The sequence below is a fragment of the Drosophila rhopaloa genome, unplaced genomic scaffold (assembly GCF_018152115.1).
Source record: "Drosophila rhopaloa isolate 14029-0021.01 unplaced genomic scaffold, ASM1815211v1 contig_178, whole genome shotgun sequence".
NCBI lineage: Eukaryota > Metazoa > Arthropoda > Insecta > Diptera > Drosophilidae > Drosophila > Drosophila rhopaloa.
Window position 1 is genome coordinate 11,543,429 of NW_025335059.1, and position 27,580 is coordinate 11,571,008.

The 27,580-nt window shown below is 40.3% G+C and overlaps 6 protein-coding genes across 8 annotated transcripts; 5 read left to right on the plus strand and 1 right to left on the minus strand.

Annotated features, from left to right (window-relative positions):
- The first annotated feature begins 950 nt into the window (after positions 1-950).
- LOC108052164 (uncharacterized protein CG45076) lies at positions 951-10,582 on the plus strand. The gene is given in 7 exon segments (XM_017134496.2): positions 951-1,145; positions 5,235-5,261; positions 5,891-6,382; positions 6,505-6,617; positions 7,160-7,290; positions 9,303-9,504; positions 9,565-10,582. Coding segments are annotated over 7 exon segments (1,881 nt in total). The 5' UTR covers positions 951-1,070; the 3' UTR covers positions 10,406-10,582.
- Positions 10,583-11,003: 421 nt separating this feature from the next.
- Positions 11,004-12,147, plus strand: LOC108052165 (general transcription factor IIF subunit 2). Its single transcript, XM_017134502.2, has 2 exons — positions 11,004-11,629; positions 11,687-12,147. Exons 1-2 carry the CDS (start codon positions 11,093-11,095, stop codon positions 11,981-11,983), a joined length of 834 nt encoding a protein of 277 aa, XP_016989991.2. The 5' UTR covers positions 11,004-11,092; the 3' UTR covers positions 11,984-12,147.
- Positions 12,148-12,691: 544 nt separating this feature from the next.
- On the minus strand, positions 12,692-18,253 carry LOC108052171. Its single transcript, XM_044459012.1, has 9 exons — positions 17,895-18,253; positions 17,520-17,701; positions 16,914-17,116; positions 15,054-16,105; positions 14,613-14,854; positions 14,337-14,454; positions 13,611-14,251; positions 13,364-13,558; positions 12,692-13,303 (listed from the first exon to the last, which is right to left on the minus strand). Exons 1-9 carry the CDS (start codon positions 17,920-17,922, stop codon positions 12,929-12,931), a joined length of 3,036 nt encoding a protein of 1,011 aa, XP_044314947.1. The 5' UTR covers positions 17,923-18,253; the 3' UTR covers positions 12,692-12,928.
- Positions 18,254-18,717: 464 nt separating this feature from the next.
- LOC108052153 (mediator of RNA polymerase II transcription subunit 7) lies at positions 18,718-19,672 on the plus strand. Its single transcript, XM_017134482.2, has 2 exons — positions 18,718-19,123; positions 19,228-19,672. The coding sequence occupies exons 1-2, from the start codon at positions 18,794-18,796 to the stop codon at positions 19,558-19,560; spliced, it is 663 nt and encodes a 220-aa protein (XP_016989971.1). The 5' UTR covers positions 18,718-18,793; the 3' UTR covers positions 19,561-19,672.
- A 774-nt stretch (positions 19,673-20,446) lies between these two features.
- LOC108052147 (synaptic vesicle glycoprotein 2B) lies at positions 20,447-23,726 on the plus strand. The gene is made up of 9 exons (XM_017134475.2): positions 20,447-20,683; positions 21,012-21,447; positions 21,514-21,692; positions 21,783-21,964; positions 22,087-22,473; positions 22,883-23,000; positions 23,060-23,219; positions 23,277-23,404; positions 23,462-23,726. The coding sequence occupies exons 1-9, from the start codon at positions 20,638-20,640 to the stop codon at positions 23,515-23,517; spliced, it is 1,692 nt and encodes a 563-aa protein (XP_016989964.2). The 5' UTR covers positions 20,447-20,637; the 3' UTR covers positions 23,518-23,726.
- Positions 23,727-24,709: 983 nt separating this feature from the next.
- Positions 24,710-27,517, plus strand: LOC108052155 (synaptic vesicle glycoprotein 2B). Of its 3 annotated transcripts, XM_017134485.2 has the most exons (9): positions 24,710-25,133; positions 25,385-25,563; positions 25,614-25,795; positions 25,871-26,070; positions 26,170-26,326; positions 26,388-26,502; positions 26,854-27,013; positions 27,070-27,197; positions 27,261-27,517. In XM_017134485.2, the coding sequence occupies exons 1-9, from the start codon at positions 24,763-24,765 to the stop codon at positions 27,314-27,316; spliced, it is 1,548 nt and encodes a 515-aa protein (XP_016989974.1). In that variant the 5' UTR covers positions 24,710-24,762; the 3' UTR covers positions 27,317-27,517. The 3 variants fall into 3 exon arrangements, 2 of the variants coding, with proteins under 2 accessions (XP_016989974.1, XP_016989975.1); XR_001769638.2 differs by lacking the exons at positions 27,070-27,197; positions 27,261-27,517 and having other exon boundaries at positions 26,170-26,330; positions 26,854-26,970; XM_017134486.2 differs by lacking the exons at positions 27,070-27,197; positions 27,261-27,517 and having other exon boundaries at positions 26,891-27,000.
- Positions 27,518-27,580: the final 63 nt, after the last annotated feature.

A 27,580-nucleotide genomic window follows, 5' to 3' on the forward strand; every position in this document is an offset into this window, starting at 1 on the left:
ATATGTTCACGAATACATGTTTCCGATCTTATTGTAAGAATGTATGAGTAATCTGGCCTCAAATTGTTGGAAAACAAAATTTATTTTTATCTTATTTTCAGGTTTGTATTTTTTAATAAATTATTTCCAGATATATGTGTGAAAAACTCTGTGTCCGGTCCACAGGTGATACCCACTGAATATTAATTGCTCCCAGGATTTTAATTTCATGCCTTATTTGTTTTATGTATAAAATGGCACCCAAAAATGTGCCGTCATTGCCTTAAGTTTTATTTTTGATTGTTAATCCATCCAAGAACCCAAAATAACATGTTGAACTGTACGATGATGTTTTGATTGATGAGATATATTTGAGATTTAAATATAATTTTATTTATTTGTGATTCATTCAAGATAATAGAGTGCCTTTTAACATCTTCGACGTTTAATGACATATATTACAGACAGCCAATGCTTTTAATTGAAATTCATAAATTGTCAATTTCAATATTTGCTCATTAAATTTTAAAAATAAATAAGACCCACTACATTTGTGCTCATGTCGACCCATATATCACCAACTCAAAAGGGGCCACTTTATCGCGTCATTAAAGATCGAATATTAAATAGAGTTCTATTAATTAGTGTTAAATCTAAAAATACAAAGCTTCTGGAAAACAACCGTGACGTTTGTTTTCAAAAAAGGGCTCTTATATCCTGCAAGCACAAGACGATGTACATGTGTATATAGGCCTTTTCCTAACACAACTGTATGAAATTTGCTGGCTTTATGTAAACAGAATTTGCTCGCTCTTCGGGACGAGAGATGTCAATGTTTCTTAATTCCAAAAATAAGTTTATTTGGGAGATGGATAGAAAAAGAGGTATAGACTGAGCGTGAGAGAGTGAGAGAGACCGAAGGCTGTGAAAATTTTGAAAATCAAAAAATTATAAGCAAGTGCTCCGTGCCATTCTCAGGCAGATCAACTCGAACGGGCGTCTAGTGAACAACACGCAACGACGATATATCCGAACCAAATCCAACGAACAATTCAATTTTAAATTTCAAAAAAGCATCTAAAAATCGCAAAATGGTTTACGAAAGTGGATTTACAACTCGCAGAACGTACTCCTCGAGGCCGGTGACTACTTCTTACGCCGTTACGGTAAGCCCTTCGACATAAAATTATATACTTGACATACGGTAGTGTGGTTTTCCTTGATTTAAATCTGTGAAATATATCTGTGCGTACAGTTTCAAAATTCAAAATTCGAAATTCAAAATTAACAAGTCACTTGTGAATGCACTGTCTACAAACGCTGCGGATAAATTTGACAAATTTGAAAGCAGTTAGCTAATCGAATCTGTAGTCACAAGATTTCAGTTATAAACGCTTGTGTCCCACTGGCTGTACTCTATGGTTTAATATTGACGAGCGAACAGATTATTTAAGAAATTGAAACACGTTTGAATGTAAAGTGTCTACCAAATATGAATATCGTATCGAACTTACAGTATATAACTAGCTGGTTTTTTATTACTGAATAAATGTCCTTGTGGTCAAAAATATTTGATGATCACTGGAATGTTCTGTAAATGTACATATGCCAAATAGTATTTTCAGGTTCAGTGTAAACATTTGTGTAGTAAATCATACATAAACCTATTTCTAACAATTTAATAACTCTCATAATGGTTCTACATACGCCTGTATGTACTTGTATTATACTATATGTGATATATGTGCGATCACCGCCTAACCATAATAAAACCAGACAGACACATTAAGAATATGTGACAAAATTATATGACAAAATTATGCGAGTGTGAAAACATTGCAATTTTCGTGAGGTCGTGGGAATTGAATTTTTCCGAAATTTATTGCTGCGCGATGATCTTCATATCTCTTTCGGATATACGTGTTTACTCATCTCCCAAATATAACACGCGAACACATTTTAAGAATTCAGCGGAGGCTGAACATTTTCTTCTCTATCTCTATTTATTTTATTATTATTTACAAAAAGTTGAGGTCCGTCTGGTGCCCAAAAATGTTTAGCATATAGGCGAGTGGAATTCCAAACACATGCGAATTCTCGATGAAACTCATACGGACGCAACTCTCTCGATAATTTGTTTTTGTTCGGGCCGTGGTTTTGCTTTTTGTATGTGTAATACTATATGCGCGCGCATTTCGCTCTTCGCTAGTCCTAAAAATATCTTTCCGATTTCCATAATATATTCAAATAAACCGAAGCCATGAAAAGAGCCAACAATAAAATAACGGCAACATTTTTCAAAATTAGAAGATAAATGCTGAAAACACAAAAGATCCATTTTTCAGACAGTTTAATGTGATGATAATCCAAAGCAAGGATATATATGTAAATCCATCTTGTCTGGACACTTTCTGTTTTCCTTGTATTTGAATTTTGACAAATGTTGCATCTTTATAAATAATTTAGAATGATAGTGAATTGATGAATGAAAAAGAGACGATATAACGATGTGTATCTTTTAAATATGTATTGTGGAGAAGTGTTGCTTGGTTTTTAGGGATAGAATGCAGTATAAACAGCTTAATTAAATATTAACTTGGCTTTGTTGCTGTAAATAAATACACGTTTGCTGTTTGTGTCCCATATAAAGGCTGCGAGTGATTCCATAATGCTCCCAATGCACATTACTTACAACCACACTACGTCGTATCAATATGCATACATACATATGTGTATTTAGACTGGGGTGGACCTTTGGAAACTCAAATTTTAAATTTAAATACTGGAATTTCCTGTGGTTAAATAGCCACCCGTAAAGTATGCTACCTTTTTGCAATTAAGTATACGAGCAAGGGCAACGTTGCGTATGAGTGAACTGTTTTGCTTATTTACTCCTTATGTACTACAAAAAGGTCCACTCTGGTATACAGATACATGTGTATATATGCAGCTTGAGTCATAATGTAAGGATGTTCGAATATTGGATATAGCTTGACCCACCCAGCACATCGATCTCAACCACTGCCCAAACGAAGCTGTATATAAATGCCCCGCAGCCACTTAAGATTGTGTATATATTAGCCCCACCGCCCAGTTGAGTTCCTGCACCACCTAACCACGTTAGCCACGCGTTTAACCCCCGGCTGACCCAGAAATTAAAAACAAACTTGTGGACTTTTGGGCATTGCAGAGAACGAAGAGAACACCAATTGACTGGGAGAAAGTTCCGTTCGTCCCGCGGCCGTCGCTCATCTCGGATCCGGTGACCGCCTTCGGAGTGCGGCGTCCCGATCTCGAGCGGCGCCAGCGGTCGATCCTCGATCCGATCAATCGGGCGGCCATCAAGCCGGACTACAAGCTGGCCTACGAGCCGATAGAGCCGTACGTGTCCACTCGGGACAAGAACCGGACCCGGATCCTCGGTATGGTGCGCCAGCACATCGACACCGTGGAGGCGGGCGGCAATACCGCTGCTCGCACCTTCCGCGACAGTCTGGACGCCCAGCTGCCGAGGCTCCATCGCGCCGCCTCCGAATCCCTGCCGGTCCGCCGGGAGACCTACCGCAACGAAAGGTCCGGCGCGATGGTCACCAAGTACTCCTACTAGGGAGCCCATCCACACTTAACCGACCAACCGAACCCAATCGAATGCTAGTCGAACGAATATAGTCTTTCCTAAGAACACGTAATCAACTAAAACAGAAAAAAACAGAAAAAACATACGAAATAACGATAGGCCTACTACATCTAGTCTAGCCATAGTCCATAAATATAAATTCCTGTGTTAACCCACTAAACATGTGTACAAGTTTTTATCCTACACAGAGAAATAGGACCTGCATTGGCATCTGTTTGAAAATGTTTGAATGATTTGCAATTATAAGTGCATATTCCGTTTAATTCATTATTCCATTTTGAGGTTTTAAAAAGTAAAATCAGAAAGAATGCATTTTACATTACAATCTAAAAAATTCTGTTAATTCAATGAGACAAGACAGGAATCCTCTAGATTTCTACAAAAAAAAAAATGGTAGTTCATTCCGATTTAAGTACCGGAATGAAACTATGATATTTGATCGAATATGCTTCAATTTTCAAACCAAGAATGGTCTTTTCTCTCTGTGTACCCATGTATCTAACGTTTCATCCATAGAATCATAGCATTGTGTGTGCATAGAAGGTTGCATTAAACTCTAAAGTTAAACAGTTCGAACATGTTTCAATTTCCCCGTTTGAGTCGCATTGCGTTATTTTGGACATTTGCATACAGCACAGTTCGTGGAGCAGAGAGTCGATTAGCCGGCAAAGCAGACCTGCCTTAACTTTAAATGATGCTTGTGTTGCCAACGCCAAACCAACCAAACCAACCCAAAACAAAACAATCCTTATCTATATATCACTATCAAATCGGAATTTATAGACTCCACGCTTAGACCTGTGCACGGACAGACCCGGCTCGCACCGCAGCCGCGCCTCCTCGGACTACTCGTACACCTCGAAGTCGTCCGTGGAAAAGAGCAGCTACGACTCGAGCAACCCGCACTCGTACCGCCCGGAGCGCTCCACGTACTCGTCCACCGTGGAGAAGACGTCGCGTAGCGGTCCCGGCGGCTCGTACAACTACAGCACAGAGCGGACCAGCACCACTGGCGCCGGACCCGGGGGCTACAGCTACTCCTCGACCACCTCCGGCAACCTGCCCGGCGGCACCAAGTACCGCCACTTCTCCTACCACGTGTAGGATGCACTGCATCCATCAGCGGATCGGGAGCGGGCGCCCACGGCTTTGAATGTTATGGTGCCCACTAATACGTCATTGTCTCGAACCAATATATATATATTACTTTGAAATAATCCACTTAACCCGCTAACCTTGAGTGCCTATATGTATACGATGTTTCCGATGATGTATTTGTTTTGACTTGGACTAATCACCACTAATGACCAAATAGTTTCGCATATAGACTAGATTAACTGAAACAACAATTTCTCTGTGTATTTGCAACCTTCAAGCAGTCATGTTAAAACATATTTGTGATACAATAAAAATAAACACCGTCTTATCTCAAATAAACCTAGCATTCCTTTTTTTTGAAATGAGCATAGAAGGTAGATACGATATTCATACTGAAGACATAATTTAGGAAAGTGACTTGTGGATAAAGATTTTCAAGCCAGCACCGAATTGTCAAGGAATATGAGAGTTGTCATATTTTCTGATATAAATCCAATGCCGTATTTTGTATTACTTTCAGTACCCCTCGGTCGAGAAAGTAACTCGTGTAAGTATTTGATTTTCATCTTAGTCGCCTACACCGCTTGTCATCCATCTTTCTATGGTTTTACTATTCTTTCTATTGATTATTATCACACTGTTCAATCACATTCATCACATCATCGTCACTGGAAAAGCCGACTCGGTTAGTAGTAAGCCCTCACATCATAGTCTTATTTAGTTATTTAGTTTATAGCCCAAGAAGAACCCATAACTATTCGCTTAAAGAGGGATTTATGGCTGTAAAGAGGAGCAAATTAAATGGAGTTTCTTTATTATTTTAAATTGCCAAAAGTAAAATTAAGTATTCCAATCCCTACTTTATAAATGATCATTATAAATTATTTTAAAAAAAGAATGGAGTGTTAAATTACATTTGATTTACTGGCTACATAAGCAAGTTAATGAACAACTTAGGTATTAAACTCGACCATTTTTGACTCGGAATTAACAAACATTGAGCTATCATATATACCCTCCCTTACTGGAGGGATCATAAACGAATTGTTTCCGTTTCTGTCGCTAGTTATGTTCTTACTTCTGTTCCTTGCTTTCTCATTCTGCTAATGATAAAGTCATAATCACCGAACCCTGTCATTTAGATGTTATGTTAATTTTGGAACCGTTGCCAAATAGGTGTACAAGTCGAGCTACCCCATCTACTCGAGTTACTCGGTGCCCCGACGCAGCTATGGCGCAACCCGGGTGGTCACGTCGCCCATCCGAGTGGTGACCTCTCCCGCCCGTGTGGTGTCCCGCGTCATACACTCTCCATCGCCTGTTCGCGTTGTCCGCACGACGACCCGAGTGATTTCATCGCCGGAGCGCACCACCTACTCCTACACCACGCCATCGACCTACTACAGCCCCACCTACTTGCCATCGACCTACACTTCGACCTACATCCCGACATCGTACACCACGTACACGCCGTCCTACGTCTACAACCCGACCACGGTCACCCGGGTGTACGCCCCCCGTAGTTCGCTTTCTCCGCTGAGGATCACCTCCTCGCCGGTGAGGATCGTAACCAGCCCGGTTCGGGCCGTGCCCTCCTACCTGAAGAGGCTGCCGCCTGGCTACGGTGCTCGGGCCCTAACCAATTACCTCAATACCGAACCCTTCACCGTAAGTTGGTCCACCGTACTTTACTAAAGCTTCCGTAGCCGCGCAGAACTTGGAGTGTTCTGTGTCCTCGCTTCCGTCGATTGGGTTTCAAGTGCGCCCCTAACATTCCTTCCATATTGCAGACCTTCTCCGAGGAAACAGCCCGGATTCGCAACCGCGCGCAATCCCTGGTTCGTGACTTGCATACTCCCGTGGTGCGCCGTGCACGTAGCTGCACTCCCTTCCCTGTCACTGGGTAAGTAGGACCCACTGGTACCTTGAAATCGGGTATATCTATATTTCTCCCCTGTGCAGTAAAACATAATCTTTAAGATATCTCCACCAACCATTATATATCTTTCCTAATTTATTCTCCAGTTTATGCTATATATTAAACCCTATAGTAGATTTTGAACTACCATTTGGTTAATAGTGGCCCTTTGAACCCAAAAATAGGTTATAAATACATACAAGTATATATGTTATGTCCCTATGTGTGATTACCTAATGGCAACTATAGAGCAGATTTTCATATTTTACAAGCCCTTGGCATAGAACCTAATTACATTCGTTCCACTTGTCGTATGTGTAATTTTAATGCAAAAAATACGCATACGCATACGATAGTCTGCACAAGTTGGGTGCAAAAAAAAGATAATTAAATAATTATGATCCGCTACAAATAGATTTTAAGATTTGCTGAAATATGACCTAGTCCTTGTTTTCTGACGTATTAGGAACGAATTTTTGTTCACAAAAATTGAAAATTAATTTCTTAAAAACTGAATGTATTTATAGTTACACTTATGAGCCTACATCGCAACTAGCCTTAGATGCCTATGTGGCCCGTGTCACAAATCCTGTGCGTCACATCGCCAAGGAAGTACACAACATTTCGCACTATCCCAGGCCAGCAGTAAAATATGTTGGTAAGTTGAATTTTTGAAACGGTGCAACACTACTGCACTATGTATTCCGTTCACAATTGTGGTTAGATTCTTTATTGTATAGTAAATGGTTATTAAATCCCATTTTTTAAATAATTAAATAACAAAAGGTAAAAGTCATCTTGCATCAGTAAGGATTTGCGGTGACAAGGCCTATAAAATTAGAAGTCCATTGTACGATTCGGACAAAGTTCGAAACGATATTAACCTCTTGTCCTGGTACCTTAGACACCCGACTTGGAAGAGTGATAAGAAATCCCATGTTCCTGTGAAGGAAGGTAAGTACTGTTCATTGTGTTACATTACGCTTGAATATGACACCTGTATATATCACTCAAGCATAAATGTTATAGATGTTGCCGCCAAACGATTGCCATTCATTAAAAGAAGCATCATTAAATGAAAAGATGTGCGCGTTTTTTTCTTTAAAACTATTTATTTCTAAATTCCCGTTAATATATAAAAAAATATCTGGTACCGAAATGGATACCACTTGAAAAAACACTATTCATACAATCAAATCAAGCAAAAAATAATTTACATCCCACATTACATGCCAGACAATTTGTATTAATAAGATTGCCATAAGATAAAGCACCTATGGCTTGCATTAAATTTTAATTATTTCTTAATTCGCGTTTTACTCGAATGCTCGCATTATTATTTACTGTTTAAGAGGATTCTATCGGTATAATTCTAAAGTATAATTATTAGTCACGTACAAATATTTATTTTTCACAATGATAAGATAGCTTCTAAGCCGGTGCTATAGAATTTTAATTAGTTTATTCATTTGTAACTAACTTACATTCTTGGTTGCTGCATCCTGAATTGTTCAGTTCATTGTATTTCACTAACGTTATACGTTTTATGATTGATTGATTCTTTCCAGTTGAAGCTGTTGAAGTTGAGGCCTAAATGATAACATGCCTGATTTTTGTATGGACATACACTTCTCTTTCTTAAATAAACCAATCTAAAAGACTTTCTTTTGCGTGGTAGACAATTAGCCGATATCTACAAGATGAACAAATGATATCGACACACACTGGCGCTTTCACTACTCAGACTAATAAATACACAAGTCAGATCAGAACAGCTTAAAAGATCGAATATTAAAAAAAACAAATAAATTCAGCGCATCACTTGTGATACTAACATTTTTCATGTGACTCACCAAAATGTAGATACTTATTCATTCTCTTTCAATTTTTCGTAACATAAGTAATAGCTGACTATTAAATTATATATTTTCACGATTTCACTGATTTCAAATTAATAAATACTTCATGTGCATCATTTTTGGCATTTAAGATATGAAAGTCAGCGCGAATTTTGTTAACCAATGTTATGTTCATGCATATGTAAACACACTGTAGGGATATTTACTTACAAATATGTATCAATATATTAATTTGTAAATACTGATCTAAACACAAATCTTTTCTTATGGGTTTGAATGTCATGCATACCTCTTTTTCCTTTAGCGGGCGTATAAGTGAAGTGTATAAACTCTGAAAAATCTATAAAACAGCGTTTGTTCAATATTTTTGTATATATATGAAAACCAAAGAAATAAACTTAAAATTGATTAAAATAAAATAGAAAACTGTTATACCACAAATATACACAATCCAACACTTCGAGAACTCAGCTTACTTTATGTACTCTTTTGCATTTTGAGATGTATATATGTATGTATGCTTAACCCATTAACCACATTTTGGTTTAATTCTTCACACCCAGAACTTTTTAAAAATTCCCATTAATGCCACACAATACTCTAAACCATTGGCGTCTACTGTATCTGCAATTTTACCTTGCCTCGTCTATAAGCAAACCAACACTCGCCGATCCGAATAGTAAGTATTAGCCGTACAAGATAATGTAATTGATATCAATGAGTGAACAACAAAGAAAAGGATTCATAATGTGAAGAAAGATAAAATAGAAAGTTTTACGCAAGGTTTTTCCTGACAAGCTTAACATTTCAGATGCCGAGTTGGATCCTAACCGTCCATCTAGAAAATTTTCTGCCCCTAGGCCCCTGGAAGACCCTCTCGATGTGGAGGCCAAGGAGAAGCAGCGTCTTCGCCAGGAGCGTCTGCTAACGGTCAACGAGGAAGCTCTGGACGAACTGGACTTGGAGAAGAAGCGAGCCCAGAAAGCCGACGAGGCCAAGCGTCGGGAGGAGAGGTTGGTAGCTCCTATAAAGGATTTAAGGTGTACCTAACATAATTTTAAATGGACTTACAGGGCCCTGAAGGAGGAGAGGGAGCGTCTGTCCGCTGAGGCCGAGAAACAGGCTGCTGCCAAGGCCAAGAAGGCTGCCGAAGAAGCCGCCAAAATCGCTGCCGAAGAGGCTCTTTTGGCCGAACAAGCCGCCCAAAAGTCTGCTGAAGAAGCTGCCCAGAAGGCCGCTGATGAAGCTGCCCAGAAGGCCGCTGATGAAGCTGCCCAGAAAGCTGCCGAGCAGGCCGCTCTTAAAGCTGCTGAGGAAGCTCGCTTAGCCGAGGAGGAAGCCGCTCAAAAGGCTGCCCAGAAGGCCGCGGAGGAAGCTGCCCTCAAAGCCGCTGAAGAGGCTCGTTTGGCCGAGGAAGCTGCCCAGAAGGCGGCTGAAGAAGCGGCCCAGAAAGCCGCCGAAGAAAGCCGCTGAAGAAGCGCTCTTAAAGCCGCTGAAGAGGCTCGTCTAGCTGAAGAAGCCGCCCAAAAGGCCGCCGAAGAAGCCGCCTTGAAGGCTGTGGAAGAAGCCCGTGCCGCCGAGGAAGCTCGCCTGGAGGAGGAGCAGCGTCTGCGTGAACAGGAGCTGGAGCGCCTGGCGGAGATCGAGAAGGAGAGCGAGGGCGAACTGGCCCGCCAGGCCGCCGAGCTGGCCGAGATTGCCCGCCAGGAGTCCGAGATCGCCGCCCAGGAGCTGCAGGCCATCCAGAAGGGCGGCAACGAGGCCAACGAGCCACTGATCGAGGAGCCCATCACGCCAATCGAAGAGCAGGAGCCCGCCATCGAGCTGACCTCCAATGTCACCACCACCACTGGTGGCAACAGCTACGAAGAGGAGGAGGATGAAGAAGAGGAGGAGGACGAGGAGGAGGAATAGATTCTACACGATCATCAAGCTGTCAACCTAATTTAAAAGAAACAATAAAAATAGTATAAAACTATTCCAATGGGGATATGAAATCAAAAAAATAACAAACAAAAAACCAACATTTGGGGTCATCAAAATTCGGCTAGTTATACCTTAATAAATTAAAATTATACCTCCCGAAACTTAGTACAGTAATCTATTTGAAGATATAATTTCCTTGAAGTTCTAAATGATGGGCATACTTAAAGCGGAGTTGGTTAAAAACGTTGCATTTTTTTATTTTTGTAAAGTTGTAAAATCTTGTCCCTAATTTTAGGACAACTTTTTTTGCCCACTTTTCTACTACCAAATCAAAACTTTTCCGCTTTAAGAACAGAACGGCGCTCCTCTAACAAATTAATTTTGTTCACCAGATAATTTGTTTTTGATCTCAACAATAATAATTGAATTTTCTAATATTACATCTAACGTTAATTTGGTAACATTTAAAGGTAGCCACAATAAAAATGTAAAAAAACTGTAAGTTGTAAAATGTAGATTAACAAAAATACCAAATTATAAAAACACTAAAACTAGTATTTTTCTATAACTGTTGCTTGGAGTTTTGCAGCACTACATTTGCGCCACAAAAACAAAAATCCGAAAACGGTGCAAGCAGCTTTGTAAATTTATATTTAATCCTGACAAGCAAAAAGAATGTCGAAGGACGAGAAGGACAAGACGCAGATTATCGACAAGGACTTGGACCTGTCCAACGCCGGACGCGGCGTGTGGTTGGTAAAGGTGCCGAAGTACATTGCACAGAAATGGGAAAAGGCCCCCACGAATATGGACGTGGGCAAGCTGCGGATCAACAAGACGCCCGGCCAGAAGGCCCAGGTCTCGCTGTCCCTCACACCGGCCGTCCTGGCCCTGGACCCCGAGGAGAAAATACCCACGGAGCACGTCCTGGACGTGTCGCAGGTGACAAAGCAAACGCTCGGGGTATTCTCGCACATGGCCCCCTCCGAAGGTAAGGAGGGCTCTACCAATCCGGTTGGGCAGCCGGACAACGAGAAGCTCTACATGGAGGGCCGGATCGTCCAGAAGCTAGAGTGCCGTCCCATCGCCGACACTTGCTACATGAAGCTGAAGCTGGAGTCCATCCGTAAGGCATCGGAGCCCCAGCGGAGGGTACAGCCCATCGACAAGATTGTCCAGAACTTCAAGCCCGTCAAGGATCATGCACACAACGTAAGTACAGCTAAAAACTAATTCCCCTGCTTTCTATTAACTTAATTATTCCGACAGATCGAGTATCGGGAGCGTAAAAAGGCCGAGGGCAAGAAGGCGCGCGATGATAAGAATGCAGTGATGGACATGCTATTCCACGCCTTTGAGAAGCATCAGTACTATAATATCAAAGATCTGGTCAAGATCACCAATCAGCCCATCAGCTATTTGAAGGAGATTCTTAAAGATGTGTGTGATTACAATATGAAGAATCCGCACAAAAACATGTGGGAACTTAAAAAGGAGTATCGCCACTACAAGACTGAGGAGAAAAAGGAGGAGGAGCACAAATCAGGCAGCAGCGACTCAGAATAGCATTAACCACAGTCCCCGACCTACCTTCATTAAAACATTTAAGTGATTGCATGATTTCGTTTTATTCCTTAAGAACTACACTTAGACCTATGAAAAAACAATATTTTTTGCACTGTAAATAGACATTTGCTTGCCCTCTGGTAAATACATACATATATACATTATATTCTAGGCGACACTATGAACAGATAGATATATATATTGGTTGACGTTTTTCTTATGTACATAATTTTTAAAGTCCGAAGAAAACTAAATGGTTATACTTTTGTACAGTACGAGATCAGGTACTTGATACTAGTACTATCTGCTCATATGGATCCAAAACACTTCCTGTTGTTAATTGAAATTGTCTATTTTTTTTTAAATGCAATTAAAATATGTCTGAAAATAAAATGTGTATGAAATTGTAAAGGAAAAGAAAATTCAAGAAAAAATCAAAGTAAAGAAAGCAAAAATTTGTATAAGTAAATTGAGAATCTAAAAATAAAAATGAAAGGATAAAATTCAAAAGCAAATGAAAATGAAATAATAAATCCAAAAAAGTAAATAAAAAACCAAAAGGTGGTATTAACTTATTCATATGTTTAAGGAAGATGAGCTTAGATAATACTGGTTGACTACTCTAAACAATTATTGCGTCATATATAAGCTTAAATCAAAGGATATTTTCTATTGCAACTGTTTTACAACTAATATTAATAATATTTGTACACTTTTAAAGGGAAATGGTTTTGATGTCTGGCAAGGGATAAATCTATCGCAGCCTCTTGATCTTGCTGTACTGCTGGGAAAAGTGCATTGTTCGCTGGGCCTGAAAATTATATAGTATTTAGATAATTCGAATATGGAGCACATAAGTTGGACAAGCTACGACTAAGAAGCGACGAATCTATACATGGCTATAATAGCAATTCAACACATTCAAGACGGATCACAAGACTACTACTACTTAAGCCGGGATGTCGATGCCGATGAAGAGCCCATCGAAGATATCCCCGAATCGTCATCGGCGGGGGACTGACATATCTTTGGGATGGGCTGTATCAAACGCACAGTTTTTGCAAACACCTCGGGAGAAGCCATTTCCGTAGACTTTCGTTTGGTCTTTACCGGCGCCGGTTTGTTGGTCACGCCATCTTTCTTTTGTTCTGTAGTCTTCCCCGCCGGTTTGCTTTTGGATGCGTTTATGTTGCCCACATCATCCTCGGGATGGATTTCCATCCGCTCAGTACTCTTTAACTGCATACAAAACTGTGACATATCGATGGGCTTACTTTTATCGCGGTTTCCAAAGCTCAAAGACACGTTACCGTGGTTAGTCTACAAAAAAAAGGGGTTACATAATATTTATAGTTCGCATTTCCATTTCGTACTACTTACCAGTACTAGTGAAGCCAGCATGTAGCGACACATGATACTTGGATCCTTGTTTGTCATTACATCCGCTAAAGTGGCTGTTCCATTACTCGCCTTGCAAACGTCCAATATCTCAGTGCCAAGGTCTTTGATGTTGAAGTTCTGCCGTTCATGGGCTGCCTCCAAGGCAGGAGCCAATCGCCTATGCCAGTCTCGGATCTATAACATTTAATTTAATACATGCGATTATTATTTTATGCACTATAATTACCGTAGAGCTGGAATCGGGGTTATCGGAGTAATCAAATCCTATTGGAGAGTCGCCTCTCGTAGACTCATCGAAGTGCTCGACATCTAAATCATGTGCCTCATTGTCCAAAGCGGTTGTATTAGCATGCAAATCCTTTGCAGGTGCTTCGTCAATTAGTATAGCTTTGTCTAGCAACGTAGTGACTTCTAACATTGAATGGTCAAATTGTGTAACATCTAAAACACGACAGTCCGTTGCGCTTTGGTCAGTGGTGGGTTCCAATTCAGAGCTTATTGTCGTTACCAATCCGCTTCCCATATCTGCGTTTGTTGTAGCCTCCAATCCACTTTCCGCTCCGGAGTTTTCAGTTACTTCGAGCTTCGTGGTATCTCCACTTTCATTCATTGTTGTGGGTTCAGTGGTCGTGTTTAATTCGGAAACAATTGAATCTCCCAATCCACTTTCCATTCTGGGGTTCGCAGTCACTTCCAAAATATCTTCTGTGGTTTCATTTAGTGCTTTATTCGCTAGGTTTTCAGTAGGATCTTCAACCTCAATTTTAACTTCTCCTATGGTTGAAACAGGCCCTGATTCGGCTCGCATCTCGTCAAAATCAAAACCAGAATCAAGTGTGGGCCGACGTCGACGAAAGCCCAAGAAATCTAAAAATGATGATAAAAGGGTTAATAACATAAATTAAGAAGTATCGCAAAATAACTTACTAAAATCCATGTCAAATTCTAGGCTAACGGGGGAGCCGGGTATTTTGTCCACTGTTTGGGGAGCCTTTTTTGTCAGTCCGTAAAATCGCAGGTTTGGCAGCAGTTGGCGGCTTTGCTGCCGTCTCTCGCTTGTTAGGCAGACGCTGGAATGGAGGATTTTAACAATTTTAACAAACCGAAATTAAATCAATACAGAATCATACACCTCTGATCTCTTTTCGATTAACTTTGTTTAAAAATGTTTTTTGCATTCACAACTAATATTTGACTAAAAATATGAATTATGAGTTTTGGCACTCACCGCTTGCTTAAACAATTCGAACTCTGACGACAGTTTAAAAATACATTTACGGCGCAGGTTTTTTTGCGGAAGACCCAAAATATTCAGCGTAATAGGATAGCAGACTTCCCTTAAGACATCGACCTCAACCTCGGCGTTCATCTGAATGACTTTATCTGTTTGCTCTTTTGGTTGGTTTAACATTTCCATATTTTCACCGTGCAGACCCAATACCTTAGACAGTTGGCGCTGATCTTCTAGATCTGAAAGAACAACACCCTCATCGTCAAATGACTGGTCTGCCGTGGCAATTGCAATGCAGGGATGCAAGTGCGGGATCAGGTACCAAAATAAAAAAACAAAAAGAAACCAAAATGTGAGTACTCCAAAACTACAACAAAACGATTAAAAAAACACTTATCCTTAGTACGCTTGGCAGGCGTTGGTTTGCCATTGGTTTACCTGTATGCAGCTGGCAATCAGAGACGTCGTCCATACCGATTCCGAAATCGAATTGCGACATATCCTGGAGGGAGTCATCTTTAGCAGGGGGCAAGTCGAGTCTCGTGCTATCCAGGACACTGGATTCGTTGATGGCTAATGTACTGCTTAGCGGTGGATTCTCTACTTGGCTAACGCTTAAGGAGTTATCCACCTGGCTTAAGGACGAAACCTCCACTTGACTTTCGCTTAAGCCGGAGTCCTCTACTCGGCTCGCGTCTAATGTTGAATTCTCCACCTGACTGACGTCTAGTGTGGTATTTATGGTGCTGTCTTGCTGGCTGGTATTGATTGATTCACCCAGGCCAGAATCCACTGATATTTGATTTTTTAAAGCCTCGCCTGAGACCAGGGATTGTTCATTTGCCGCCATCGCCACTTGATCCACGTCTATAGAATCGAGGGGTCCAGCTTCATCCGTAACCATAGGCTGATTTTCGTCCAGTCGCACTTTTTTGGCAAGCTCAGAATCTTCCGTCTCCTCTAGCGTTCTTTTCGCAGTTTCATCCATCCTCCTTCTCGTCCTGACGGTGGCTCCATAGCGTGCGGCCAACATTTGATTTTCCAGCGCAATGTACTCGTCCAGGTAATCCTTGGTCGTCATGTGCTCGTTGAGTATCTCCCCGGTGTTCACCTGGTTCGTGTGTACATATTCCTTGATTAGACTCAGCCGCTCGAATGGAATATCTGGCAGCAGGGTGTTATATCTATGTTCGACATGATACGTAAACATCTTATACTGCTTCTTTTCATCCTGGTCATAGGGATTGTGGGGATCCACAATAGGGGCGTGTCTCCATAGGTTGGGCGGTGTGTGATCCTGATAAAGATACTCTATCGTCCGATTCCTCGTGCACTTCACAAAGCCTGTCAGGTTAAATCGTTTTTCGTCCGACATGGTCTTAAATTTTCGCGGTTCAACTGTGAGCAAATACGGATCTACTTCCTTCTTAGTGAGCTTCTTGGCGCGACGTTTACGCGGCTCCTCCGGTTTGGGGATGTTGTTTTGCGGTCTGTAGAATTGGTGAGGATACAAATTAGAATATTGATAAATGAAGATTAAAAGTTGCGGACAACTTATTAGTAACGAATGAAAAAACTGAAACAGGGACTTTAGGTCAATTATTCAACTAATTTGATTAAATTCTTATTAATTAATTAGACAGATAGTGTCATAGTGCTGAAAATAAATTGTTCATTTCAACATAACTTATTATTAAAAAAGAGATAGTTATTTAAATTAAATTAAAATAAATTTTTACTGATAAGATTCCAATTACTTACGCTACTTACTTACTATACAGTTAACTTACTTCTAATTTTGTTAACTATGTTATTTAGATGGCCTGATAATGAAGGAATTATGTGTTTGAAGTTTGCCTAAAAAAGTTGATTAAATAACATTTAATCATATAAATTACATTTTGTAATCACATACATTCATTTTTTATAAAGTGTTTTTTTAACGTTCTTATCGTTCAGGTTGCCTTAAATTTTATGAATGATCTAATGTGTCTACCTCTTTTTTCCTGCGTTTGGCTGGGCTATTACTCATATCTTTAGTTACTCCGTTTTGTTATGTATTTTGGAGAACACAAAAACGTGTTCCGTCATTCATTAACATGTGATTAAACAGGAAGTGAAGCCGGCTTTACTGATATTAACGTAAACAAAGCCGAAGATGGGGGCGTAAAAGAAAGCTCGATAAGCGGTATTCGGCCCTGATAAGACTGAACACCAGACGCAATGGAGACAATCACCGACCACATGTTTTTATCTTCTACTATCTCCTTCGATTCTTCTCTTCTGACTTTAACTCACCCATCACTTCCGCTGGGCGTCTCCTTCTGCGGCTCCGATGTAAGCAATGCTTCGATCTGGTGCTCCACCACCTGGTACATGTACTCCACGCGGTCTCCATAGATCTTTCCGCAGTATTGAAGGGCACTTCCTGCGGCCACGATGGCTGATCGTCGAGAGACATCCTCGTTGCTTAAACAGTGGCGCAGCAACTCCTTTATATACTGTAAGAATAAAATAGTTTATTAAAGGTTCTTAAGAAAATAGTTTAAATTCGCAATTGCAACTGCTTTTGAACTTCTTCCAAAAAATATTTTGAATTTCGAGATTTAGTAGACGTTTTTCAATATTAATTGATTCGCTTTTCTCATTTACAATTTGACCTGCATAGGACTTTTTTTAATGTTGGTGATCTTCTTGAAAGTTTAAAGTTAACTTAAATCGATTTTAGTTTTCATATGATCACCAATTTTGCATTAAAGATACTTCAGAAACTGGTTTCACTAAGCTTCTTTAAGTGGAGTCTACAACTTTAGAGCTGACAACTACCGTCATCAGAATCGAACAGTTGGTGGCCCCTTACTTAAAAGTAAAAGAATGATTTTATTATTGTTTAAAGTGACTCACATATCTCAGTGATATCCTAAGGTCCGTAGAGTAGTCGGTATTCTTCGAGAGCTCTTCGAGCAAGACTATGAGCGAGGCGAGGTCCTGGTGCTCATCATATGCAAGGATGCACTTTGCCACTTGGGTCCCCGTGCGATTCCTGGCGATGTCTAATATCTCTTGACGTGCTTCACTGTGGGAGGCTGTAATAAGCGAATATGATCCAAACTTTGTTAAAAAACATCACACCCAATCGCAGATCTGCTTCATTGTTTATTTCTGCCCGCCTCACACACTCGCACACAAACACACGCGCGGTACACCTAAAATAGCGCTGACTTAATCAAACGAAGATCGCCTGGGGCTTCGATGTCGTTACTTATCCCAGGTGCTTACCCTCTTCTTCTGCTGAAGCCCGCTCCATGGTTTACTAATCCGAACTGCGAAAAGTCTGTCTTAAGTTCGGTTTTGCATTTTTTACAGGCATTCTGGGGACGGCTTTACACCAACGCACGCACACAAACAAAAAACACGCGGGTGAGGAAAAACAAAATGGTGGAGGCACGCGACCAATTCTTCGATGGTTTCTGGGACTTATCCCCAAATTAGTCCCGTTTTCATGTTTTGTTTTTTATTATAACGCGGGGAATTGGCGCGAATCGTTACAGGAACAATTTCCTATTCACCCTCGAGATATATGTATTTCTTATTTTGTTTTGCTCTCCGAACGAGTAGCGAATGAGAGAAGAGGCGGACGGAAAATGTAAAGAGGCAATTCTGTTAGCCAACCTGCACACGCGCATGGTCACCCTAACTGTATCGATAGTAGTGTTCGATTGCTTAGTATTTTAAGCATGATTAATTAATTACTAAATACCATATAGCAATAATTTTTTTTATAAATTAAGCTTTTACATAATCTTTAGAAGAATAAAAACATACTAAAAGTTAAATACATTAAGGTATGTTAGTTTTGTTTATTTTAATTTAAAATATTTGGAATTGTTATAATTATTTTTTATTTGATAGACAATCTAATTTAATTCATTTTTAACGTGAAAGATCAAAGTAAAGCGATTCAAAATCGGCAAAATTTTTATTTTCTACCTTTTTTAAATCAAAATTTTAAGTTCAATTAAAATACTATCTGAACCATTATTTTTTCCTCGACGCTGGTATTTTTTAGTCCCAGAATTTCTTTCGATAGTGCCATCTCTATCGTGAGTGATTGCTCAGCCTTAAAAGTGTCATCACCTTAACAAAACAAATTCCAAGGTGCAATTGTTTATATCGAAATGTCCAACCAGGAGACCCAGGTTTCCAGCCTCCCGATGCCGCCGGAGCGGTACATCGCCAACTACACGGAGGAAAACATAAGGCGCAACCGAGCGCCCCGCCCACCGCCGCCGCCCTCGCAGCACGAAGTTTACAGCATGTTCGGTATCCAGTACAACAACGACGAAATGATCCGGAGTCTCGAGTCCCAGAACATCAAACGCCTGATCCCTATTCACTTCGACCGGCGCAAGGAGCTCAAGAAGCTCAACCATTCCCTGCTGGTCAACTTCCTGGACCTTATCGACTTCCTCATCCTAAATCCTGACAGTCCGCGACGCACAGAGAAGGTATGGATTTATCGTAATCTATCAGATTATAGATTATATTCCATTATCGACCTGTAAATAAGTATCTGTAATACAATTTATTAAACTTCGAAATATTCTTTTAGATTGACGATCTGAGTCTGCTATTCGTTAATATGCATCACCTGCTGAACGAGTTCCGACCCCATCAGGCGAGGGAAACACTACGCGTCATGATGGAAATGCAAAAGCGGCAGCGCGTGGAGACCGCCACCCGTTTCCAAAAGCACTTAGAGCGAGTGCGGGAAATCGTGAACACCGCCTTCTCAGCGCTTCCGGTTTTGGGTGATGATGACGAGAGTGGCGGGGCAAAGATTAAAACGGAGGTAGATCCCTTGGAGGCAAACGCTGCGGCCAAAAATGATCCCAGCTATCAGCACGATCGTATGTTGTGTAAGCTCGTGGACGCCATCGAATGAGCTGACAAAAGACTGGACATCATTGCGAACGGCTTAAAAAAAGAGCTCCTCATATTTATAACTGCTTTTAGTGTAAGAAATAAAACCCCAATTGTGTGATGAGAATCTTCCATGCTTAATGAGTAATTCATTCACTTGGCCAAAATTTGTTTAGTCATGATGGAGATAATTTAAACACAGATAAGATCACCCCTCTGTCGTGTGGCCCGAGATAAAAGCGAGACGTTTAAGCATCCACAAATTTCACCATTGGAATGACGTAGTCAACCTGGAGTGATTATGAACACTCAAAAATCATAAAACGGATCAAATTTGAATGGCAAATCTATGGTTTTTAGTCTGAAACAACGAATTCTAATTTTCGGAAATGGGGTTCGTAATTTAATGTTATGCTTTTTATCGGACAGAAACGTGAAAGCCACACACGTTTCCTTTTTTTTAATGGTTGCTACCTCATGGCATTATCGTGGCTATCCCAAATATGCTCCTACAGTGCGTATCATGATGTCATTTATAGGATTTTTATTGATAATGTTATAAACATTATAATGTATATTATGGTTGTTTGTTTAAATTAATAAATGTAACAAAATTTTTTCTTTTTTTATGAAATTACAAATGTATAGCTATCTGAACATTTTGCTTTATTTATTTATCTAATGAATATTATTTAGTTGCATAAATTTGTATTATATCTTAGGTTTTTGAAACTCACTGTGCCTTCCTCAAACGCAACGTGTTTTTTTTCTGAATAAACATGGTTTTATAAGTTTATTAGCTTCTTTAGATTGTAAAGCCTGCGATAAGTGAATCTTCAGCTTTATTAAGACGAACTCTGATAAAAGCAGGTGCCATTCACTCTAGAATATCATTTCTCGTGCAGCATTGCAACTGTGAGCAATAGGCGGATGAATTCAAATATATGGTGAAGAGCCTTAAATAAGTGACTGTGAACTGAATTTTTCAACGAATTTGTGCTTGCGCTTTTTAATCAATAACTGTAGCGCATTAATTGAGCAATCAATTTGGAGAGCAAGGCAATTGTAAAAAGATATAGTGACATCAGTATTTGCCGAGATGTCGGAAAAGAATATTGAAAAAGTGGATTCTGAGAAAAGCAAAGGTAAAGGACACAGAAAAACAATTTTAAAACAGAGATAAGTGCATTGCGAAGCAAATTACTTCTAAGTGTATATTATGTGATGTAATAAGGTGCACTAATGTGATCAAAATTGTGTAGTGTGTTTGGTTGTTTATGGGGATTTAAAAATTTGGTTCCTTTTCCCCTCCGAAATTTGGTTTGAGTTGTATAGTGTGGATGTGGAAAATTTTTTTTAAGTTGTTTTAAATTTGTAAATGCGCTATCAAAAAACTTTTAAAGGCTTTGAAAAAGATTAGAAGATTGTCGGCTATAAAACAGTTTAAACAACGATTCATCTTATCACTTACAGAGCTAGAAAATGACAACGATGCGGATGGGAATTCAGATAGTACGGCGGAGGCGGCTGCCACGCCTGCCGAAGAAGGTCCTGCCACGTTTGACAAGGCGATCGAGGGAGCTGGGTTTGGGCTCTTCAACCTAATGCTGCTTATCGTCTCCATTCCTGCCCAAAGTGCCGCCATCTTCGAGTCCAGCTCCATGTCCTACATCCTGCCAGTGGCCGAGTGCGATCTTCGGCTGACTCTGGAGGACAAGGGAGTGCTAAACGCGATGGCCTATGCGGGCATGATCTTTTCGGCCATAGCTTGGGGTTATCTGGCAGATACGAAGGGGCGCAAGAAGATCCTGTACTGGGGCTATCTGCTTGATGCAGTATGCGTTTTTGGCAGTGCCTTGAGTCAGAATTTCATTATGCTGGTGATTTTCAAGTTCTTGGGTGGTTTGGTGTAAGTATATATATTAAATTTATTATATTTAACTTTTGTATTTATATTAAACATATACTTTTAAAGGGTTAATGGTCCAGCTGCCGTGCTGTTTACCTATTTGACAGAAATGCACGGACCAAAGCACCGGTCTTCAGTACTAATGATTGTAGGAATGGTGACGTCGACGGCCACGGTTACACTGCCTCTTCTGGCTTGGGGCATTTTCCCAAGAGATTGGGAGTTCCAGATCTGGGGCTTAGTTAGTAAGTTTTCATACAAATTATTAACTTTACTTAACTTATTTCTGATTATAATTATCGAATTTGATTAGTCTCTAATGAAATGTAATTTAGTCCACAGTTGGCAAATTTTCCTGTTTGTTCTGGGCATCCCAAGTTTGGTCAGTGGTCTGATTTTCTGTGGAATGCCGGAGAGTCCGCGCTTTTTGATGTCGCAAGGACGAAATGAGGAAGCGCTGCAGGCCTTTAGGAATATGTACCATGTGAACACCCGCAAGTCGAAGGATACCTATCCGGTAATTAAAAAATGCCTGATAAAATTAAATAAGAAGTTTTATTTTTAGAAAATTTCACAATTTATCTATCCCAATAGATGGTAAATGCTGTTAAATTAATGATAAAATAATTTTTTTTCCAGGTTAAAGCCCTTATTCAGGAGGCGCCCGACCGCAAAGCTGAACGGGACGAGGCTATATATACCATCGAGGAGAAGTCTGGAGAAGATTCCACAAAGCGACAGTCCCGCACCCTGGCGGAGAGCCTCCGATCCGGTCTGCAGCAGATGAAGCCGCTGGCCAGGAAGCCCCTGCTGGGATTGGCCCTCTGCTGCTACGTGATGCAGTTCGGCATCTTCCTGGGCATGAACACCATCCGCCTGTGGCTGCCGCAGCTGTTCGCCTCCATGGCGGAGTACGAAGCCCTGCACGTCGAGGATGGAGAGGCCGCCAGCATGTGCACCATCCTGGAGTTCAGCGTCAACCAAACGGCGAAGACCGCCTTGAATTACGCCGACGCCTGTTTAGTGGTAGGTATCAGATAGTACTTGAAGATAAGAGATCTAGTTCCTAGATCGGCAGCTAGTATCACCCCTGAATCTCAAGATTAGGCTTATCTGACAGCTCACATAACGTCTATTCATCGTGATCGTGACGTGGTTATTTAAGCACACAAAATAAAAGATTACCGTAAGCGGTCATCATTTAGAAGTTGAATCCTTACAGAGAGTTTTATAATCTTATCTGTATAATGTAATGTTTCTTTTTGTTGAAGAAATTAGATATCTACTAGATAGTCACGATGATGTTTTTCTTAAAATCACTATTTATAATTCAAAAGCAATTGGAAATATATCATTTATTTTACCATTAAGTCAAAAATATTTATGGCTTAGCATTTACAAGGAGTAATTAAGAATGGCTTTTATTTTGTTTTAGCCCAAGGAGATCTCAATGGACATGTACCTGAATAACATTATCGTCTCGGCAACTGGCTTTGTGGGATACTTTTTTGCTGGTGGAATTATCCGTACCCTGGGTCCTAAGCGAATGATGAGTAAGTTTCTCTTGTGCTTTTTTCTAGTTTCTATAAATAATCCGAATGCATTTTTCCAGCTTATGGACTGTTTTTGTCGGGGACCTTTGGTTTGATACTCTACTTTTCTGTAAGCAGTCTAATGACACTCATTGTATCTGCAACCTTCCTCACAATTACCGGAATTGCTGTTTCCTCACTTCTGGGAGCTGTGGTTATGCTCTTTCCCACCCAATTAAGGTATGATGTCAAGTCCCCCGATTGAAAATGAATTTATTTAAAGTATTTTATTGGTAGAACTGTTGTGGTTTCCATCGCCATGATGTGCGGACGCTTGGGCGCCCTGTCCGGAAACTTACTCTTCCCCGTATTCGTTCAGATAGGTTGTTTGCCTCCATTTATTATGGTCTCTTCAGTGCTGATATGTAAGTTAACTACTTAATATTTATTAAAGATCACTTTACTTAAAATTTATTTCGCAGTATCGGGCATCCTGTCAATATTCTTGCCCAATCCCGCAAAGGCGTCATTTTCCTAAAGAGTTTCTCCGGAAAAGTCTTTGGAATGAATTTGAAAACTGATCGCCCACTAGTTTAAACCAGATCTTGCGACATTAGAGTAGCTTTTGTTTAGTTGTACAAATTAGAGATAACCAATTAGATGGATTGGAGGAGATAGACGTTCAACAACTATTTATATTTACCTTAAGTAATCAAACCAAATATATCTTTATTGTTGTACAAATTACATTGTTTAGAAAACTTGTTTCCATTTGTTGCTCCATTGCTTCCATTTGTTAATGCAAAGATGGCGAACGGCAATTTCCAGCATCCCTCAAAGGTTTTGTCTGGTGAGCGAGAACAAAAAGTCGTCGGAAGCTGCGACATGCAAATCTCATTAGCACCAATTAACTGTAACCGGCAGAACTCAGGTGGGTGGGTGGTTGTTTGAATTGGCAGGTGAGCTATCGACTACAGATAACATCAACCAGATTTTCATTAGCTGCAGACGGGTAAAGTGGAAATTAGTGCTGTCTGAACTAACTTATCAGGTAGCTTACAAATGGAAGCGATTTATAAGATTGAGCGCTTCAGTGATTCGTGAACAACATGAACTTTCAGCAAAGGTACAATCCATTTTAATCACCTCAGAGCACCTTGATAATCTCAAATTGACGTTAAAATGCCAGAAATTACTAATTAGGATGGCAGAGCTACATGCATGTTCTGCACATCTGTTCACTGGAAATAAGAAAGTTTTATATTATGAATGTAACACATATTAAACTAAACGAATTTGTTGGAATAAATATTAAAATGTTGTTGCCTATTTATTTTAAAATTATCTTTATTAATTTTCTAGTGCACTTGTATACTTTGCTTAGTTTAATTAAATGGTCACAATAAGGTTTTAAGTCATTTTAGAACAATATGGTTCATAATTGCACATTTTAGCTTTATTATTTCGTTTTATTTTTTTTTAAATTTTTTTGTCCATTTACGAAAAAATATTTGAAAATGTTTAATTAAACTATTAATTTTGTATAGTTTTAGTTTCCACCCAATAATATTAAGGATTATTAATTTATCGGTTATACGTTTAAATGGTTATAAAACCAAAAGATAAACATGGGAATAATTTAATATTTAATTGCGGGTTTATAAAAAGACTTGCAAACATAAGGTGTCAAAATAATACTTCGTAAACATCCAGGAGTCTTTCAAGTAATTTTCAAAATTTTCATTGTTTTCCGCGACATTTCTGATAAAATATCCTTATTTTGATGACGGAGGAGGCCGCCGACTTCGAGACGGCGATCGCGGAGTGTGGCTTCGGGCTGTTCAACGTGTTCATCCTGTGCAGTGCGGCGCCCTGCCTCACGGCGATGGTATTCTCCGCCTCGGCGCTGTCCTATGTGATGCCCTCGGCCGAATGTGACCTCGATCTGAGCATCGTGGACAAGGGGATGCTGCACGCGGTGACCTACGCGGGAATGATCATCTCGGCGGTGCCCTGGGGATTTATAGCGGATACCATTGGGCGCAGGCCCGTGCTCATTTCCGGTGGCTGGCTCGACGGCATCTTCGTCCTGTGCGCCTCCTTCAGCCAGAACACAGCCCAGTTGATGGCCTTCAAGTTCTTTGACGGCTTTATGTAAGTAGACTTAAAAAGGTTCAAAAGCCTCCTTACAAAATGGGAACTAGGGTTTCTTTTATACATAAGACAACTTTTTTATTAAAAGTTTTTAACTATATTTCCTTCACCTTTTAATTAACTGTTCCCAAAAAGTTTTATAAGTTTTCTAAGAAATACAAACTATTTTCCAATAATTAAAAACCCAAACCAATAACTAGTGTTTTTTTCCGTGCATAATCGATAACCAATCTAATGAGCTTCTCCGTTAGCATCTGTGGTCCATTTGCGGTGGTGGTAAGTTACCTGGCCGAGTTCCATGGCAAGAAGCATCGGCCGTATATCATGTTGTTCGTGGGTCTGTGCGTTTCCGCCGGATCGATGATTATACCCTTGCTGGCCTACGTTTTGCTGCCGGTGCCCATATTCTTCAAGGTGGCCACTCTGGAGTGTAGGTGAGTCACACATGGTGGGGCCTCATTTCTGAACTCCCTCTTGCAGTTCGCACCTGGCAAATCTTCCTTGCAGTCAGCTCGGTGCCCAGTCTGCTCACCGGCTTACTGCACATTTTCCTGCCCGAGAGCCCCAAGTTTCTCATGGCTCAGGGGAATTACAAAAAGGCCTTGGAGTCCCTGCAGCGCATCTACCAGCTGAACAAGCGCAAGAGTAAGGATAGCTATCCGGTAGGAGTCCTTGATAAATCATAGAAAATACCCCGGTAGCTGTAGTAATTTCTTTATTATTTTACATTTTTGAAGGTGAAACGTCTGATCGATCCAACGCCCGAGCGTTCCGCCGATCTTGATGGAACTGGCCGGTCACTTACGCTCAAGGAAAGATTCGAGCGTGCCAAGAATAAGTTCCTCGGGGGCGTCAGTCAGCTAAAGCCCATGTTTTCCAGACCTTATTTGGCGATCTCTTTGCTGGTCTACTGCCTGCACTTCTGCCAGATTATGTGGTGAGTTAGGATAAGCTTATAATTATGATAATATTATTGACTACTTCAGTTCTCAATAGTTTGAAATTAAAGCTAACTCATTTATTTGTATGTTTTTAGTGTCAACTCGGTGCGTCTGTGGCTGCCCCAGATCTTTGCCACGATGAACGCAATGGAGTCTATGGGAGCAAACGACACGAGCATGTGTGCCGTTTTGGATCACAATGCGATGGCGAGGTTCATGGACGAGGATTCCAAGAGGGTGGAGTGCGCACTAGTAGGTAGGAGATCTGTTGTTCCGGGTTTCGGGGTCTAAAGTAATAATCTCAAACAAACAGAACCACGACCCAGACAGCTACTTGGATAACATTATCGTGTCGGGAATTGGCCTGGTCGGCTTCATCATCATCTTTCCCCTATTGCGAATCCGAGTGGTTGCGGATCACATACTGAGTGAGTACTGTAGTCCCACATTTTAACTTAGGGATGCAAGACTAATGAGTAATATAAGTGTATTGGTATTTAAAAATAAAATATAGCTATAAAAATACATATTTCAATCTAGTTCCACTTAGTTAATGGCTAAGAATTTATCGGTATATAAATTGAATAATTGCATAATTTACGACCATTATTTAAATGTGTTTTTAACACAAAAAAAAGGACAATTTTTAAATATTTAAATATTTGCTTAATATGGTGATAAAATATGGTTGTTAACGTTGCCCATAAATCTTTAAAGATATTAAAACTCAAAAGCTTTCGTCCCCATTTGAAATATTAATTTATGTGAGATTCTGGCAGAGGTGTTCCTATTCATCTGCATTTTCCTGGTGGGCAGCCTGTACTTTGTGAAGACTTCGCTGGTGACTATGATTGTGTCCGCCATTTATCTGACCCTCATGGGGATTTGTGCCACCACAATTATTGGGATGTCTGTGGTGATATTCCCCACCTTAATGAGGTAAGATCTGCCCCGAAGCAACGCCTAATTTATATTTATGTGCTTCTATCCCCTAGGACAATGGTTCTGCTGCTGATTATGACTTTTGGAAGACTCGGCTCTGTGTGTGGCAACCTGGTGCTGCCGATTTTTATGCAACTCAACTGTCTAGCTCCGTTTCTATGGTTGTGTTCCCTGATGACCTGTGAGTAGTAATTCTACTATTAAGTGACTGGGTACTGGTCCTCATCTCACTAACATTTCACAGTTGCTTTTCTGTTTTCGCTGTTCCTGAAGGTCGACGATCAGCAATCGCTGAGCTGATTCCTCAGAAGTTTATCCAGGTTGTTTTTAATCGTATCGCCATCGATGGCTTCTGTCCGAATTAATATTAATCAATGCTAACGACTTTGCGGTTAATTCAAGATAATTACACTTTAATCACAAGCACACACAAAGCCAGTCGGCTCTGATTAATTTCTTTATGCTTTTTGATTGGAAAAAAATATATCTGCCGGTAATTATGTTTTTGCGGTTACCAATTAATTTGCACATGCGAAACTGACTCGCAATTCGCGCTTCGCTGGC

What these genes read in the sequence shown, in the direction of transcription:
- LOC108052165 (XM_017134502.2), top strand. Translation starts at nt 11,093, where the DNA reads ATGTCGAAGGACGAGAAGGACAAGACGCAGATTATCGACAAGGACTTG. An exon ending in TCAAGGATCATGCACACAAC is followed by an intron (nt 11,630 to 11,686) that starts GTAAGTACAGCT and finishes TTATTCCGACAG; the next exon opens with ATCGAGTATCGGGAGCGTAA.
- LOC108052155 (XM_017134485.2), top strand. Translation starts at nt 24,763, where the DNA reads ATGACGGAGGAGGCCGCCGACTTCGAGACGGCGATCGCGGAGTGTGGC. An exon ending in AAGTTCTTTGACGGCTTTAT is followed by an intron (nt 25,134 to 25,384) that starts GTAAGTAGACTT and finishes CTTCTCCGTTAG; the next exon opens with CATCTGTGGTCCATTTGCGG. An exon ending in AGAGTAAGGATAGCTATCCG is followed by an intron (nt 25,796 to 25,870) that starts GTAGGAGTCCTT and finishes ACATTTTTGAAG; the next exon opens with GTGAAACGTCTGATCGATCC.
- LOC108052153 (XM_017134482.2), top strand. Translation starts at nt 18,794, where the DNA reads ATGTCCAACCAGGAGACCCAGGTTTCCAGCCTCCCGATGCCGCCGGAG. An exon ending in GTCCGCGACGCACAGAGAAG is followed by an intron (nt 19,124 to 19,227) that starts GTATGGATTTAT and finishes ATATTCTTTTAG; the next exon opens with ATTGACGATCTGAGTCTGCT.
- LOC108052171 (XM_044459012.1), bottom strand. Translation starts at nt 17,922, where the DNA reads ATGGAGCGGGCTTCAGCAGAAGAAGAGG. An exon ending in GGCTTCAGCAGAAGAAGAGG is followed by an intron (nt 17,702 to 17,894) that starts GTAAGCACCTGG and finishes CGCTTATTACAG; the next exon opens with CCTCCCACAGTGAAGCACGT. An exon ending in TGCTGGCTTCACTAGTACTG is followed by an intron (nt 13,304 to 13,363) that starts GTAAGTAGTACG and finishes TTTTTTTTGTAG; the next exon opens with ACTAACCACGGTAACGTGTC.
- LOC108052147 (XM_017134475.2), top strand. Translation starts at nt 20,638, where the DNA reads ATGTCGGAAAAGAATATTGAAAAAGTGGATTCTGAGAAAAGCAAAG. An exon ending in AGTCGAAGGATACCTATCCG is followed by an intron (nt 21,965 to 22,086) that starts GTAATTAAAAAA and finishes TTTTTTTTCCAG; the next exon opens with GTTAAAGCCCTTATTCAGGA. An exon ending in GGTCTCTTCAGTGCTGATAT is followed by an intron (nt 23,405 to 23,461) that starts GTAAGTTAACTA and finishes TTTATTTCGCAG; the next exon opens with TATCGGGCATCCTGTCAATA.